Source organism: Bos indicus, chromosome 18, assembly GCF_029378745.1.
Source record: "Bos indicus isolate NIAB-ARS_2022 breed Sahiwal x Tharparkar chromosome 18, NIAB-ARS_B.indTharparkar_mat_pri_1.0, whole genome shotgun sequence".
In the NCBI taxonomy this organism is placed as follows: domain Eukaryota; kingdom Metazoa; phylum Chordata; class Mammalia; order Artiodactyla; family Bovidae; genus Bos; species Bos indicus.
The window spans coordinates 61550367-61567631 of NC_091777.1; the positions used below are offsets into that span (position 1 = coordinate 61550367).

The 17265-nt window shown below is 44.4% G+C and overlaps 1 protein-coding gene across 6 annotated transcripts in view; it reads left to right on the plus strand.

Moving 5' to 3' along the window:
* The first annotated feature begins 1410 nt into the window (after positions 1-1410).
* LOC109572938 (cationic amino acid transporter 3-like) overlaps positions 1411-17265 on the plus strand; it is a 32121-nt gene continuing 16266 nt past the window's right edge. For 3 of the 6 annotated variants that reach the window (XR_011561691.1, XR_011561692.1, XM_070771664.1), the window contains exons 1-9: positions 1411-1550; positions 7373-7480; positions 12009-12407; positions 13420-13578; positions 14536-14713; positions 14918-15030; positions 15190-15412; positions 15584-15723; positions 15826-15928. Coding sequence is in view for 4 of the 6 variants with exons in the window: in XM_070771664.1 (XP_070627765.1) it covers positions 12038-12407; positions 13420-13578; positions 14536-14713; positions 14918-15030; positions 15190-15412; positions 15584-15723; positions 15826-15928 (1286 nt within the window). In the remaining 2 variants the exon portion in view is untranslated. The other 3 variants (XM_019980111.2, XM_070771665.1, XM_070771666.1) reach the window with 3 other exon arrangements.

Genomic DNA, 17265 nt, shown 5'->3' on the forward strand with positions numbered 1-17265 from the left:
ACCTGCATACAGATTTCTCAAGAGGCAGGTCAGGTGGTCTGGTACTCCCATCTCTTTCAGTATTTTCCACAGTTTATTGTGATGCACAAAGTCAAAGGCTTTGGCATAGTCAATAAAGCAGAAATAGATGCTTTTCTGAAACTCTCTTGCTTTTTCCATGATCCAGCAGATGTCGCCAATTTGATCTCTGGTTCCTCTGCCTTTTCTAAAACCAGCTTGAACATCAGGAAGTTCATGGTTCACATATTGCTGAAGCCTGGCTTGGAGAATTTTGAGCATTACTTTACTAGCGTGTGAGATGAGTGCAATTGTGCGGTAGTTTGAGCATTCTTTGGCATTGCCTTTCTTTGGGATTGGAATGAAAACTGACCTTTTCCAGTCCTGTGGCCACTGCTGAGTTTTCCAAATTTGCTGGCATATTGAGTACAGCACTTTCACAGCATCATCTTTCAGGATTTGAAATAGCTCAACTGGAATTCCATCACCTCCACTAGCTTTGTTCATAGTGATGCTTTCTAAGGCCCACTGGACTTCACATTCCAGGATGTCTGGCTCTAGGTCAGTGATCACACCATCATGATTATCTGGGTCGTGAAGATCTTTTTTGTATACTTCTTCTGTTTATTCTTGCCACCTCTTCTTGATATCTTTTGCTTCTCGTAGGTCCATATCATTTCTGTCCTTTATCGAGCCCATGTTTGCATGAAATGTTCCCTTGGTATCTCTAATTTTCTTGAACAAACCTCTAGTCTTTCCCATTCTGTTGTTTTCTTCTATTTCTTTGCATTGGTGGCTGAGGAAGGCTTTCTTATCTCTTCTTGCTATTCTTTGGAACTCTGCATTCAGATGTTTATATCTTTCCTTTTCTCCTTTGCTTTTCACTTCTCTTCTTTTCACAGCTACTTGTAAGGCCTCCCCAGACAGCCATTTTGCTTTTTTGCATTTTTTTCCATTGGGATGTTCTTGATCCCTGTCTCCTGTACAATGTCACGAACCTCATTCCATAGTTCATCAGGCACTCTATCAGATCTAGGTCCATAAGTCTATTTCTCACTTCCACTGTATACTCATAAGGGATTTGATTTAGATCATACCTGAATGGTCTAGTGCTTTTTCCTACTTTCTTCAATTTCAGTCTGAATTTGGTAATAAGGAGTTCATGATCTGAGCCAGTCAGCTCCTGGTCTTTTTTGTTGTTGTTGACTGTATACAGCTTCTCCATCTTTGGCTGCAAAGAATATAATCAATCTGATTTCAGTGTTTACCATCTGGTGATGTCCATGTCCGTTGTACGTTATCACAGTTAAAAAACATCTTTGAAAATCCCCTGACTGTAACCACAGAAGTGTTAAGGGCTAACAGGAACTTTGCAGAAGCTTCCGGTCCTCCCAGCCTCCTCCCTACCCCAACTACCCAGAGGTTAAGGTTTGTCTTCTGTGCTCGGGCACTTCCCTCTTTGGTTTTTGGACAAACATCAGCTCCTACCCTGCGCGACTTAACCTCAGCCTCCCTGACTGACCCAGTGCTCCACACTCTGCTCCTAGGATCCAGTAAGTCTCGGGTCACCCTCTTCTGTAGGAGACTGGGTGCTGAGTTCACATCCTCCCAAAGAGACCTCTGCAACCCCAGAGTGCAGGGGGTCAGCCCGGCTCCAGCCTGAGGGTGGAGAGACCCGTTTTCCAGATGAAGGTAGAAGGATCTGGGAGCTGTTGAGTTTGTGTGAGAAGGGGAGGGGCTGGGAGAGATTGGATCTATGTCCAAAGGCTCTTCTACCGGTTTTAGACTGGTGCTCATTCAACATTCAGATGACCCTCACATAGAGTTTGTGATTTGGGTACCACTGCCTTCAGTCTCCTGTCTCCTTTCTGCCCTCCATGTCTGCTGATGCCTCATTTAGGAGCTGAGGACGACTCACTGGTGTTTCATGTTAAGTTACCTTGGAGTTTTGTACACTCAGCGTCTCTCTGAAGCTGGCTCTCCTGTTTATCACTGGCATCATTTTTTTTTTTTAAAATTGTGGTAAAATACACATACATTTGCCATCTTCAACATTTTTAAATGAACTGTTCAGCAATATTGGTTAAATTTACACAGCTGTGCCACCAATTTGCAGAACTCTTTTCGTCTTGTAAAACTGAAACCAGATTCTCATTTACCAATGACTTCCTATTTTTCCTGTCACCCAGTTTCTAGTAAACCACTGATCTATTTCTGCCTGTGTAAATTTGACTATATCAGGTACTTCATAGAAGTGAGCCATACAGTATTTGTCTTTTGGAGACTGGCTTTTTATCACTTAGCATATTGTCCTCAAGTCTCTTGTCCACAAGGGTATTGTCCCTGTTGTAGCATGGGTCAGAATTTCCTGTCTTTTTATTCCTGAATAATATTCCTCTGTATGCACACATCACTTTCTATTTATCCATTTTTCGTGGATGGTCCTTTCATCTTTCAGCTATTGTGAACAATGCTGCTAAAAACATAGGTATGCAAACGTCTCCTGTGACCTCACTTTCAGTTCTTTTGGGTGTACACTCAGAAGTGGGATTGGCCAATCATGATGGTAGTTTCAGTTTTGTTTTTTTGGAGGAACCACCATACTTTATTCATAGCAACTGCCCATTTTATGTTCCTAACGACAGGGTTTGAAGGTTTATCAGCAGCATTTGAACAAGAAGGAGACGTAGGTCCAGAGATGTATATGACTTGTTCAAGGGCAGAGAGGTGTTCGTGGGGCCAAGATGCTAATCATAGCTTCCTGACTCTTTGAATGCTTGCCCTCAACCATAACGAAAAACTCGGACCATAGAGTAAAATGGACAGAACCCCCCTGACCTTAACTCGTGTTCACTGGATCAGCCTAGCCCTGCAGCGCAGTGTAATGGGGAGATATTTTATGTCCCAAAGAATTGAAAACACAGTCTCTTGTTTCTGATTCAGAATAAAGATTAGTCCTCTCTCCCTCCAGGCAGTTGGGAGGTCATCTGTTTCTCTTTTTTTCTCCCCCAAAATTTAATAATACTTTATTTTTTTAATTTTTACACTTTTTTATTTGGAGGATAATCACTTTACAATGTTGTGCTGGTTTCTGCCTTACAAAGGAGGCTGAGTCATAATTATATGTATATGTCCCCATCCCTCTAGGTCACCATGGAGCTCAAGACTGAGCTCCTTGTGTTCTACAGTGGCTTCCACGAGCTATCTGTTTCACACATACTCGTGTATAAACGTCCGCGCTACTTTCTCAGTTTGTCCCACCCTCTCCTCCCTCAACTGTGTCCACAAGTCTGTTCTTACATCTGCGTCGCCATTCCTTCCATACAAATAGGTTGATCTTTCCTATTTTTTTTTTTTTTGATGCCATACATATGCATGATATACAATATCTGTTTTTCTCTTTCTGAGTTTCTTCACTCTGTATAATCTGTTCTTACATCTGCGTCGCCATTCCTTCCATACAAATAGGTTGATCTTTCCTATTTTTTTTTTTTGATGCCATACATATGCATGATATACAATATCTGTTTTTCTCTTTCTGAGTTTCTTCACTCTGTATAACAGACTCTAGGTTTATTTACCTCACTACAAGTGACTGAAATTCTTCCTTTTTTATGGCTGAGTAATACCTCATTGCCTATATGTACCACATCTTCTTTATCCATTCATCGGTTTATAGACATCCAGGTTGCTTCCATGTCCTGCCTGTTGTAAACAGGGCTGCAAAGAACATTTGCGTACATGTATCTTTGTGATTTGGTTTGATTTGACTTTGGTTTTCTCAGGGTTTATGCCCAGTAGCGGATTTCCGGGTCATATGGTAGTTTTATTTCCAGTTTGTTCAGGAATGTCCATCCTGTTCTCCATAGTGGCTGTGTCAGTTTACTTTCCCACCAACAGTGCAGAAGAGTTCCCTTCTCTCCGCATCCTCTCCAGCATTTATTGTTTGTAGATTTTCCAATGGTGACCATTCTGACACCTGTGAGTTGACAGCTCACAGACATGTGGACCCAGTGGGGAAAAGAGAGGGTTGAACACACTGGGGCATTAGGATTGACATATATACACTACATGTGCAAAACAGAACATGCAGAGAGCACAGGAACCTCAGCTTGCAGCTCTGTGATGCCCTAGAGGGTTGCAATGGGGGATGGGGTGGCAGGGATGCCCAGCAGGGAGGGGACGTATGTATACATATAGCTATTCACTGGGCTTCCTTCCCTTGTAGCTCAGCAGTAAAGTATCCACCTGCCAATGCAGGACATGCTGGTTTGATCCCTGGGTTGGGAAGATTCCTTGGAGAAGGAAATAACAACCCACTACAGTATTCTTGCCAGGAGAATCCCATGGACAGAAGAGCCTGGTGGGCTACAGTTCATGGGGTGGCACAGAGTCAGACACGACTGAGTGACTGGACAACAACAAAGCAGATTAACTTCTTTATATAGCAGAAACTATCACAAAATTGTAAAGCAATACACCCGTGGCTGACTCGTCAATGTATGGCAAAAACCACTACAATATTGTAAAGTAATTAGCCTCCAATTAAGATAAATAAATTTTTTTAAAAAATTAAAAAAGAGAACACTCAAATAAAATCATAAAGGAAGAGAAATTATAAATCATACTTTAAGTATACAGTCTTATAAGAAACTACTATGAAAAACTATATGCCAACAAATTGGATAACCTAGAAGAAACAGACCAAATTTTTAGAAACAGTCAACATATCAAAAGAAAATCAGGATAAAATAAACAATATGAATAACAAACAAGTAAGGAGGTTAAATCAGTGATAAGAAACCTCTCAACACAGAAAAGATAGTTTCACTGGCAAATTTTACAAAACATTTGATTTTTTAAAAACTGTTAAAATGTTGGCCACACTAGGTTTTAGTTGCTGCATGTGGGCTTTCTCTCTGGTTGTGGGTAGGGGGCTACTCTTTGCTTTGGTGTGCATGCTTCTTGCGGTGGCTTCTCTTATTGTGGAGCACAGACTCAGTAGTTGTGGAGCACAGGCTCAGTAGTTGTGGAGCACAGGCTTAGTTGCTCCATGGCACGTGGTATCTTCCCAGACCAGGAATCGAATCTATGTGCCCTGCATTAGCTGGAGGATTCTCATCCACTGTGCCACCAGGGAAGTCCAAAAAGTAAGAACATCAACAAACATGAAAAAACTACATTTATTTCTAGACTCCTTCCGTTTACAAGATAATGGAGAAAACTCGTGGTGTGTGCGTGTTCCTGAGAGGGTCCCCTCATAATGGAAGAATCTTTGACGATACCATGATTGGGAATTTTTTCATCTTCTTCCCAGGTCACATGATTTTCTCTCGACTCCCCTGTGATTTGGTTTCCATTCTGTCAGGGCTAGCCTGGCTTTGGTATTTGGATTGGTTTCCAAATGCAACCAAGACATGAAAGCCACTGGCCCAAGGCACAGTGATGAATTCATGTCAAAAGCAGGATGCATGGTGGAGGGGGCAGAAGGCAAGAGAGAGACAGAGTGAGATGAAGAAATGTTTCCATCTGAGACAGAAAAGAGGCAGAAAGAGGAGGCACAGATGGGAGGACTAACATGCTGAAGACTGGGGGGAGAGGGGGTAGGGGCGGGGGAAGGGCAGGTTATCAACTGTGAATCACAGGTCACAGTGAACTCAACATCAATGTAAAATATTCACATATAACGTAAATACAAAGCACCCAAACTCAGCGATGGTTATAGAATTGAGTAATAATTTCAGACACTTTAGGAAGTACATAAAAATGAAAAGATGTTAGTATTTGAGAGATAGAGGTCAGAGGGCAGGGAAGTTAGAGAAAGGATAATGATCAGGACACTCATTTGGAAAAACAGGGTAACTGTTGAATGAAAAAGGAAAAAGAACAGGAATGTGAACATACCTCTGACAGTTACCGCAGTCACCGTGAGATGAATTAAAAACATGGGAAATTATGTTGAAAAGATGAGAGGGTGGGGAGAAAGCAGCAGAGTTGGACCTGAGTGACTCTCTCATGAATCATAACAGGAAGAGACTGCCTGTCAGTTGGGGTGGTCTACTGGGCTTCCCTGGTGCATCAGTGGTAAGGAACCTGCCTGCCAAAGCAGGAGACGTGGGTTTGACCCCTGGGACAGGAAGACCCCCTAAAGGAGGAAATGGCAACCCTCTCCAGTATTCTTGCCTGGGAAACCCCATGGACAGTGGAACTTGGCATGTTACAGTCCATGGGGCCACAAAAGAGTCAGACATGACTGAGTGACTAAACAAGAAGAAAATTCTATACAATATGATATCAGACATGCCATTCTCATGGCTAAAGTTTCTGTCCTTATATTATTTTAAACTCTGTATGTTTTCTCCTTTTATATTACAGTTGTTTAAACAGTCAGATTTTTTAAAACCAATGTGGAAGTTTTTTCAATATAATATATGTGGGTTGGATTCAAATGTCCTGCTGTTGTGAAAGGGGGGAGTGCTCCTTACTACTAAATCCCTAATGCCTATTTTAGATGTCTTATTTTTTTAAATTTAGTCTCTCACTTATTGGCTGCTTCAATTTGAACTATTTTCTTTTCATTTTATTAAAGTGTAGTTGATTTACAGTGTTGAGATAATTTCTTCTGTACAGCAAAGTGACTCAGATATACATATATATTGATATATTCTTTTCAATGACTGTTTATCAAAAGATATTGATTATAGTTCCCTGTGCTATACAGTAGGACCTTGTTGTTTATCTATATAGAATAGTTTGCATGTGCTAATCCCAAACTCCCAATCCTTCCTTCTCCCTCTCCCTTTGCCATTATATGTCTGGTCTCTACATCTGTGAGTCTCTTTCTGTTTCATAGATAGGTTCATTTGAGTTGTATTTTAGATTCCACATATAAGTGATATCATATGGTATTTGTCTTTTTCTCTCTGACTTACTTCACTAACTATGATAATCTCTAGGTCCATACTGCTGCAAGTATCATTGTTTCATTTTTAATGGCTAAGTAGTATTCCTTTGTATGCATGTGTGAATACAGATGTATGTGTGTGTGTGTATATATATATATATATGTATATATATATATATATACATACATACATACATACATATATTTGTTGTTGTTTAGTCACTCAGTTGTGTCTGGCTCTTTTGTGACCCCATGGACTATAGCCTTCAAGGCTCCTCTGTCCATGGGATTACCCAGGTGAGAATACTGGGGTGGGTTGCCATTCCCTACCCAAGAGATCTTCCTGACCCAGAGATCGAACTGGGAACTCCTGCATTGCAGGCAGATTCTTTACATCTGAGCCACCAGGGAAGCCCTCATCATATTGTTGAAGCATTTAAACTTCATTGCTCTTTTACTCTATCCTCCTAGGTTCTCTGTCTGGACCATGCAAAGAAGACACACGAAGGGTAGATGAACAGGAGAAAGAACTCCATCTACAACTAGCCTTCTGTTTACATTTCCTGAGGAACAAGGCAGGTGAGGTCCAGGCTAGACATTTACACTAGACTTCTGTTTGCACTTGGAGATGGAAATGACAGTTCAGTTCAGTTCAGTTGCTCAGTCGTATCCGACTCTGTGACCCCACAAATCACAGTATTCCAGGTTTCCCTGTCCATCACCAACTCCCAGAGTTTACCCAAACTCATGTCCATCTAGTTGGTGATGCCATCCAGTCATCTCATCCTCTGTTGTCCCCTTCTCCTCCTGCCCCCAATCCCTCCCTGCATCAGGGTCTTTTTCAGTGAGTCAATTCCTCACATGAGGTGGACAAAGTATTGGAGTTTCAGCTTCAGCATCAGTCCTTCCAATGAGCATCCAGGACTTATCTCCTTTAGGATGGACTGGTTGGATCTCCTTGCAGTCCAAGGGACTCTCAAGCTGGTGCTGCTGCTAGGTCATTTCAGTCGTGTCCGACTCTGTGCGACCCCATAGACAGCAGCCCACCAGGCTTCCCCATCCCTGGGATTCTCCTGGCAAGAACACTGGAGTGGGTTGCCATTTCTTTCTCCAATGCATGAAAGTGAAAAGTGAAAGTGAAGTCGCTCAGTCGTGTCCAACCCTCACTGACCCCATAGACTTCAGCCATCCAGGCTCCTCTGTCCATGGGATTTTCCAGGCAAGAGTACTGGAGTGGGGTGCCATTGCCTTCTCCGGGGACTCTCAAGAGTCTTCTCCAACACCACAGTTCAAAAGCATCAGTTCTTCAGCGCTCAGGCAATGGCACCCCACTCCAGTACTCTTGCCTGGAAAATCCCATGGGCAGAGGAGCCTGGTAGGCTGCAGTCCATGGGGTTGCTGAGGGTCGGGCACGACTGAGCGACTTCACTTTCAGTCTTCACTTTTCTGCATTGGAGAAGGAAATGGCAACCCACACCAGTGTTCTTGCCTGGAGAATCCCAGGGACGGGGGATCCTGGTGGGCTGCCGTCTATAGCGTCGCACAGAGTTGAACATGACTGAAGCGACTTAGCAGCAGCAGTAGCACTTTCTGCCATAAGGTGGGGTCATCTGATATCTGAGATTATTGATATTTCTCCAGGCAATTTTGATTCCAGCTTGTGCTTCCTCCAGCACAGCATTTCTCATGATGTACTCTGCATATAAGTTAAATAAGCAGGGTGACAATATACAGCCTTGACGTACTCCTTTTCCTGTTTGGAACCAGTCTGTTGTTCCATGTCCAGTTCTAACTGTTGCTTCCTGACCTGCATATAGGTTTCTCAAGAGGCAGGTCAGGTGGTCTGGTATTCCCATCTTTTGAAGAATTTTCTACAGTTTATTGTGATCCACACAGTCAAAGGCTTTGGCATAGTCAATAAAGCAGAAATAGATGTTTTTCTGGAACTCTCTTGCTTTTTCCATGATCCAGCGGATGTTGCCAATTTGATCTCTGGTTCCTCTGCCTTTTCTAAAACCAGCTTGAACATCTGGAAGTTCACGGCTCACATATTGCTGAAGCCTGGCTTGAAGTATTTTGAGCATTACTTTACTAGCATGTGAGATGAGTGCAATTGTGTGGTAGTTTGAGCATCTTTTGGCATTGCCTTTCTTTGTGATTGGAATGAAAACTGACTTTTTCCGGTCTTGTGGCCGTTGTTGAGCTTTCCAAATTTGCTGACATATTGAGTGCAACACTTGCACAGCATCATCTTTCAGGATTTGAAATAGCTCAACTGGAATTCCATCACCTCCACTAGCTTTGTTTGTAGTGATGCTTTCTAAGGCCCACTGGACCTCACATTCCAGGATGTCTGGCTCTAGGTCAGTGATCACACCATCGTGATTATCTGGGTCATGAAGATCTTTTTTGTACAGTTCTGTGTACTCTTGCCACCTCTTCTTAATATCTTCTGCTTCTGTAAGGTCCATACCATTTCTGTCCTTTATTGTGCCCATCTTTGCATGAAATGTTCCCTTGGTATCTCTAATTTTCTTGGATAGATCTCTAGACTTTCCCATTCTGTTGTTTTCCTCTATTTCTTTGCATTGATCGCCGAGAAAAGCTTTCTTATCTCTCCTTGCTGTTCTTTAGAACTCTGCATTCAGATGCTTATATCTTTCCTTTTCTCCTTTGCTTTTCACTTCCCTTCTTTTCACAGCTATTTGTAAGGCCTCCTCAGACAGCAGGAACAGGGTAAATAGCTGGACTTTGCTTGCTATGGACATGTTACTATAACAATCATGGCAGGGACAGAAAGGGGCTAAACTCTGTGTGTGTAAAAGAACAAGAGGTCACATATTTTCTATCTTTGGGGCACCACACATGTGCAGAAAGTCTCCTTGAGGGGGCAAAAAGGAGGGGTGCCATCTCATAATAGGTGATGTCCAGGCCCTACAGGCCTGTCTGCTGGAATCCATATAGAAAAAAAAAAGCTGCACACATCTGTCAGGGAGGGTCCTAGGGCAGGTCAGGTGTGGAAAAAAAAATCAGGTAATTGGCCAAGGTAAACAAAGACGGGAAGAACTGCCCTACATAGACGATTTAACAATCTCTTTATGGGGCTCCTCCTCCTTTGGGAGGACACCCACAGCTTTTCTTATGTGTGTGAACTCTGCCTGGCTTCTGTCTTAACTAAACAAACTGTTCCTCTGTGTCCTCCTTCATGACTGAGCTGTGTCTCCAGTTAATACCAGTAATACACTTTTACCATATTTTTAGTTTTTGCCTCCTGGAGAAATGTTTTTTTTTTTTTTAACTGGGGACTAGAGCCAGAAGAACCTTGTTTCTAGTTTCTAGCCCCTGATGGACTGGTGACTAGGGTTCCTGGTTTTCATCCAGGCTGTGGCTGTGGCTGCTAAGTCACTTCAGTCACGTCTGATTCTGTGTGACCCCATAGACGGCAGCCCAATTCTTGTGCAGAGAACTAAGCCAGCGCTCACGGTTGTCTCTCTCTCTCTCTCCAAGATCATTTGGGGCTGAAACCCAGGAATTCAAGGTAAACTGCAGGTCTCCACCAAACTGCTGGCTGGAGTCTTCTGACTCTCCCTCTCCCAGGAGAACTTGCTCTCACTCTCTGCTTTGTTCTCTTTTCAAGACCTCCAGGCCTTGATCTAGGTCTGCTCAGTGAAGGAGCCCCAGTTATCTTTTTCTTGCCCCTCTCCCCATTTCTCTCATTCTGCCTAAACAACAACCCCCAGCCTGTCCCCCACCGAAGCAGAGCTTCCTCATCAACTTTGAGAGAACCACGCCTGGAGTCAAGGCTCAGCACCTACCACCACCACTAGCAAATCATTCCCATTTTGTTGTAGCTGTTGTTTAGTCATGAAGTCATGTCCGAGTCTTTGCGACCCCATGGACAGTAGCCCGCCAGGCTCCTCTGTCCATGGGATTTTCAGGCAAGGATACTGGAGTGGGTTTTCATTCCCTTCTCTGGGGCATCTTCCCCACGCAGGAATCAACCTGGGTCTCCTGTACTGCAGGCAGATTCTTTACTCTCTGAGCCCCCAGGGAAGCTAAACCCGGGAGGATTCCCTTTGTAGGCATGATGGGCCAAGAAAGGGAAAACTCAGGTTTGCTTTAACAATGTCTGGCCTTTATTTAAGTTGGAGGTTGGAAAGTGGCCTAAAACTTGGGTCTCTAGATTACAATGCTATCTTACAATTAGATCTTTGTTGCCCCCAAATGGGAAAATGGACTGAGGTTAACTCTCCTCACATTCTAAATGACCCCCTTCTAACTTCTCCCAAGCTTCGCCAATCCTGTTGTTGTTGTTTAGTCGCTCAGTCTTGTCTGACTCTTTGCGATCCCTTTGACTATGGCCTGCCAGGCTCCAGGTTTCCTTACTCCTTCAGATTCTGTAATTTTAGGACACTGTATTTGTAAAAAGAAAAATTGCTAACCATCATCTGCCAACATATGGTTGCCACAAATGTTCAATTTTTTTTTTTTTAAAGGCTGCATACTGAGGCACAATAAATGGACGTATGCTTCTGCTTGTACATGTACACTTGAGCAGTTAAAGGAGAGAGAGAAAGCTTTTCTTACGTCTGCGGGTCTTAATTGACCTCAACTCAAGACAATCCAGGGATTTCTCAGGGGTCTCAGTGGTAAAGAATCCACTTGCCAATGCAGGAGACACAGGAGACTCGGGTTTGATCCCTGGGTCGGGAAGATAACCCGGAAGAGATCATGGCAACCCACTCCAGCATTCTTGCCTGGAGAATCCCACAACAGGGGAGCTTGGCGGGCTGCAGTCCACAGGGTCTCAGAGTCAGACAGGAGTGAGTATATATACACACACCAAACAATCCATATTCCAAGTGGCACATTTTGGGGGAGACCTAATCCTCTCCACCTCGCTTCTCTTTAAAAAGCCTTTCCAGTAACTTTGAAACATGTGAGAAGATTTCTTTGTGTTTGAAGAAACCAAAGCTCAGAGATGGAGACCTTGTCCCAAGTGTCCTTTTACCACCTGCCCCTCATCGCTCCACTGCTCCGTGGAATTGGACTCCCAGGGCCAAGGGCGGGTGGACCTTGCTGATGGCTTTGTGTCTTGTTTCCTCAGCAGATCACAGCTCCTCAACTCCATCTAGGATGCGGTGTCAGGAACTCCACCAGTTCGGTCAGAAGTTGGTCCGCAGGCGGCTCCTGGAGCCCACTAATGATTCTAAGAGTCCCACGGCTCCTCTGAACACCCTGAAACTGGTAGCCTTCGGTGTGGCCAGCACCCTGGGGGCTGGCGTGTACATCCTGGTGGGAGAAGTGGCCATGTTCATCGCTGGACCAGCGATCATCATCTCCTTCTTCGTGGCCGCTGTGTCTTCTGTGTTGTCTGGGCTCTGCTATGCCGAGTTTGGGACACGGGTCTCGTGGACCGGTTCTGCGTATCTCTACAGCTACATCAGCATGGGAGAACTGTGGGCTTTCATCACTGCCTGGAACCTCATACTGTCCTATGTCATTGGTAAGGGGATGGGTGGGGGATAACTGTGGGGCTGAAGTTCGGAAGACCAGGAGTGGTTATTTGGGTCTTTGGTCGTGCATGAGAACTGTGTCATCCATTCTGTGAGGAGAGGAGGGAAATAATGTCAGGAAAAGTCCACAACTTCATTCTTCTCAGCTCTTCCCTGCTGTCCTTAAATGATGGATCAAGAACCCAGAGGCAAGGACACTGTAGGGAGTGGGTGAGAGGGAGGCATGGCCCACAGGCTTATCCCCTCACTATACTGAAGTCTCTGCTTAGCAGTTGCCTTCAAAGAGTTTCCATTAGCATTTGAACTAAAATTTTAATCCTCATCACCCAGACAAATTGCTCCCACTTCCCTCGTTTCTTGCATAACTTTGATCTCCCACTAACATTAAATAGTTAACCTATTTTAGAATTATCTGGGTCTATTTCCCCCACCCCATGAAAAGAAGCTCTCTGAGAATTGGTATTTTGTATTTTTTCCCCAACATATATGACTTTGTGTATTTGTTGTTGTTTTTCCATCACTAAACTGTGTCCAACTCTTTGCAACCCCATGGGCTACAGCACGCCAGGCTCCTCTGTCCTCCACTCTCTCCTGGAGTTTGCTCAAACTCGTGTTCACTGAGTCGGTGATGCTGTCCAATCATCTCATCCTCTCCCACTCCCTTCTCTTTTTAGCTTCCATCTTTCCAATGTTGGACACCTTCTGACCTGGGGGGCTTCTCTTCGGGCATCATAACTTTCTGCCTTTTCATGCTGTCCATGGGGTCCTCCTGGCAAGAATACTGGAGTGGGTTGCCATTTCCTTCTCCAGTGGCCCATGCTTTGTCAGAACTCTTCACTGTGACCCGTCCGTCTTGAGTGGTCCTGCATGGCATGGCTCATAGTTTTATTGAGCTATGCTAGCCCTTCACCCCGACAAGGCTGTGATCCACAAAGGGGTCTTGGTGTGTAGGGGGGTCCAATTTATATTTGTCAATGAATGTTTCTTCTCATTCTGCTTCAGGCACGGGCAGCGTGGCCAGGGCCTGGAGCATCGCCTTCGACAGCCTGATTGGGAACCACATCTTTCAGGCCTTAGAGGGAACTTTCTCTCCATATATGCCCTACTATCTGGCCAAGTACCCAGACTTTGTCGCCCTGTCCCTGGTGCTGTTGCTCACAGGTGAGACAGGGATCCAAGTTAGGATGGGAAGACTGGGATGTGGGGCGGTGGGGGAACTAGGGTGGGAAAGGCATGAGGTGGCAGATCTGTGGGAACTAGAAATTAGGGTCTGTGATACGAAAGACAGGAAGTCAAGATGTAGAGCATTGTTTCCCACCCTTGGCATTACTGACCTTCCAGGCTGAAACAGCCTTTGGTGTTGGGGCGTGATGCAGGCACTGCAGGATTTTCTTAATCAACCACTGTCAGATGTGTAGCATCTTTGGACTTCATTTACTAAACACCTGTGATTCATATTTCCCAAATTGTGACAATTGGGATGTCTCCAGACATTGCCAAATGTCCCTTGGGGACCCAAATCACCCCCAGCTGAGAATCATTTACTTAGAGTTACAAATTTCTTCTCTGTACTGAGACTTTTTTCAATTGGGAGGAAATTAACATAGAATAAAATTGGCCATTTTATTATTTTTCCTTAGCCTTATTGATATATACTTGACATACAACATTATGTAAGCTGAAGGTGAACATCATGATGCTTTGATAGATGTGTGTATTATGTGACTGGAGTAGGAAATGGCAACCCACTCCAGTAATCTGGCCTGGAAAATTCCACGGACAGAGGAGCCTGGCAGGCCACAGTCCATGGGTCAAGGGGTCAGACATGACTGAGTGACTGAGCCCATATTATATGATAATGGCCACAGTAAGAAACTAACCATGTTAAAGTATGCAATTCAGTGGTACTTAGGGCATTCAAGACATATAACAATCACCTTCATCTAGCTTCAAACATTTTCATCATAGCAAAATGAAACCCAGTACCCAGTGAGCAAAGACAGACTATCCATCTTAATCTCACAGCCCCCTAACCTCTGGCAACTACTAGTCTGCTTTCTATGTCTATGGATTTGATTTGGCTATCTTGGAATGTCTCATATTCCATCTTTCCCACAGGAGTACTGGTTCTGGGAGCTCCTGAGTCAGTCCTGGTTGGAAAAATATCCACAGGCATCAACCTTTTGGTTCTCAGCTTCATCATCCTCTCTGGCTTCATTAAGGGAGACCTGCACAACTGGAAGCTCACGGAACAGGACTACACATTGAACACGTCTGAATCCGGTGACATCTATAGGTCAGGAGGGTGCTCCTGGTCCTTGTCATGCTTGTTGGGGCTGGTGCAGAGCTGGGAATCTGGCGGGGACTAAAGAGGTCTGGGCTGGTGGATCTGGATAACGAGGTCCTGGAGCCCAGGGCTGGTGGCATTAACTGTGAAGTCCTGTAGAGATGACTGAACGCATCTCTCTCATGGTCTTTCTTGCCTCTCCTCTCACTGTAGCTTGGGCCCTCTGGGTTCTGGAGGGTTTGTGCCCTTCGACTATGATGGAATTCTCCATGGAGCAGCTCTATGTTTCTACTCGTTTGTGGGTTTTGATGACATTGTCACGAAAGGTAACTGGGTCCTTGTGTGTCCCATCAGGGGATTGGGCTGCCCTTGGGCATAGGGGTTGATAGAAGATTTTGAAAACCTTTTGAAAGTTCAAGAGGAAAGTGGATTTTGTGCTGTGCCATCAGTGTTTTCCTAACCCGAGATGTTCACCCACCCTGCAGGGGAAGAAGCCCCAAATCCTCATCGCTCCATCCCCATCAGCATCATGTCCACGGTCTTCATCTGCTTTTTGGCATATTTTGGTGTCTCGGCGACTCTCACCCTCATGGTGCCCTACTACCAGATTCAGCCTGACAGCCCCTTTCCGCAGGCTTTCCTCCATGTTGGGTGGGGCCCTGCCAGATACGTCGTGGCTGTTGGCATCCTCTGTTTTCTTTTATACAGGTCAGTGTCAAGGCCTTCTCTCCATGAACTGTTCAGATGCTCAGGTGTTTCAGCCCTGGGGATTGAGACAAGAGAGGGAAAGACCCCTTACCCCATGTAGACTAGAGAGCCAGAGCCCTGGTCTCTCCTCCTTCTCAACATCCCCACCCGTGTTCCCACCATCCCTTCCAGACTGCAGAGCTCCTTGTTCCCCGTGCCTCAGGTGATCCAGGAAATGGCAGAGGACGGGCTCCTTTTCCGAGGACTTGCCCGGACCCATACCCGCATGAAGACCCCCATCATGGCCACCGTGTCCTCTGGAATTCTCGCAGGTGAGCAACAGAACCCACTCTTCCTTTGATCCCGTTCCTTATCTGGGTATGTCCAGTGGTTTCTCACTGCCGACCCCCACCTCGTTTGTGCCCTCATTCTAGGGATCATGGCATTGCTCTTTGAGTTCAGTAATCTGGTGGACCTCATGTCGATTGGACACCTGCTGGTTTACTCCTTGGTGGCGTTTTTTGTCCTTGTCCTCAGGTGAGATTCCACTGCACCCTGACTGGGGCACTTACGTTCCTAAAGACTCAATGGCAGTTCATCGTCTTCAAGTATTTTTTTTTTTTTTAATTGGAGGCTAATTACTTTACAATATTGGAGTGGTTTTTGCCATACATTGACATGAATCAGCTATGAGTTTACACTTATTCCCTATCCTGAACACCCCTCCCACCTCCCGCCCCATCCCATCCCTCTGGGTCATCCCAGTGCACCAACCCTGAGCACCCTATCTCATGCATCGAATCTGGACTGGTGATCTGTTTCACGTATGATAATGTACGTGTTTCAATGCTATTCTCTCAGATCATCTCACTGTCGTCTTCTCCCACAGAGTCCAAAGGACTCTGCTATACATCTGTGTCTCTTTTGCTGTCTCTCATATAGGGTTATTGTAACCATCTTTCTAAATTCCATATATATGTATTAGTATACTGTATTGGTGTTTTTCTTTCTGCCTTACTTCACTCTGTATAATAGGCTCCAGCTTCATCCACCTCATTAGAACTGATTCAAATGTATTCTTTTTAATGGCTGCGTAATATTCCATTTTGTATATGTACCACAGCATTCTTATACATTTGTCTGCTGATGGACATCTAGGTTGCTTCCATGTCCTGGCTATTATAAACAGTGTTGTGATGAACATTGGGGTACACGTGTCTCTTTCAATTCTGGTTTCTTCAGTGTGTATGCCCAGCAGTGGGATTGCTGGGTCCTATGGCAGTTCAATTTCCAGTGTTTTAATGAATCTCCACACTGTTCTCCATAGTAGCTGTACTAGTTTGCATTCCCCCCAACAGTGTAAGAGGGTTCCCTTTTCTCCACACCCTCTCCAGCATTTATTGTTTGTGGATTTTTGGATAGCAGCCATTCTGACTAGCGTGAGTTGGTACCTCATTGTGGTTTGATTTGCATTTCTCTGATAATGAGTGATGTTGAGCATCTTTTCATGTGTTTGTTAGCCATCTGTATGTCTTCTTTGGAGAAATGTCTATTTAGTTTTTTGACCCATTTTTTGATTGGGCCATTTATTTTTCTGGAATTGAGCTACAGGAGCCGCTTGTACATTTTTGAGATGAATTCTTTGTCAGTTGCTTTGTTTGCTATTCTTTTCCCCAATTCTGAAAGCTGTCTTTTCACCTTGCTTATGGTTTCCTTTGTTGTGCAAAAACTTTTCAGTTTAATTAGGTTTCGTTTGTTTATTTTTCCTTTTATTTCCATTACTTTGGGAGGTGGGTCATAGAGGATCCTGCTGTGATTTATGTCGGAGAGTGTTTTGCCTATGTTTTCCTCTAGGAGTTTTATATTTTCTAGTC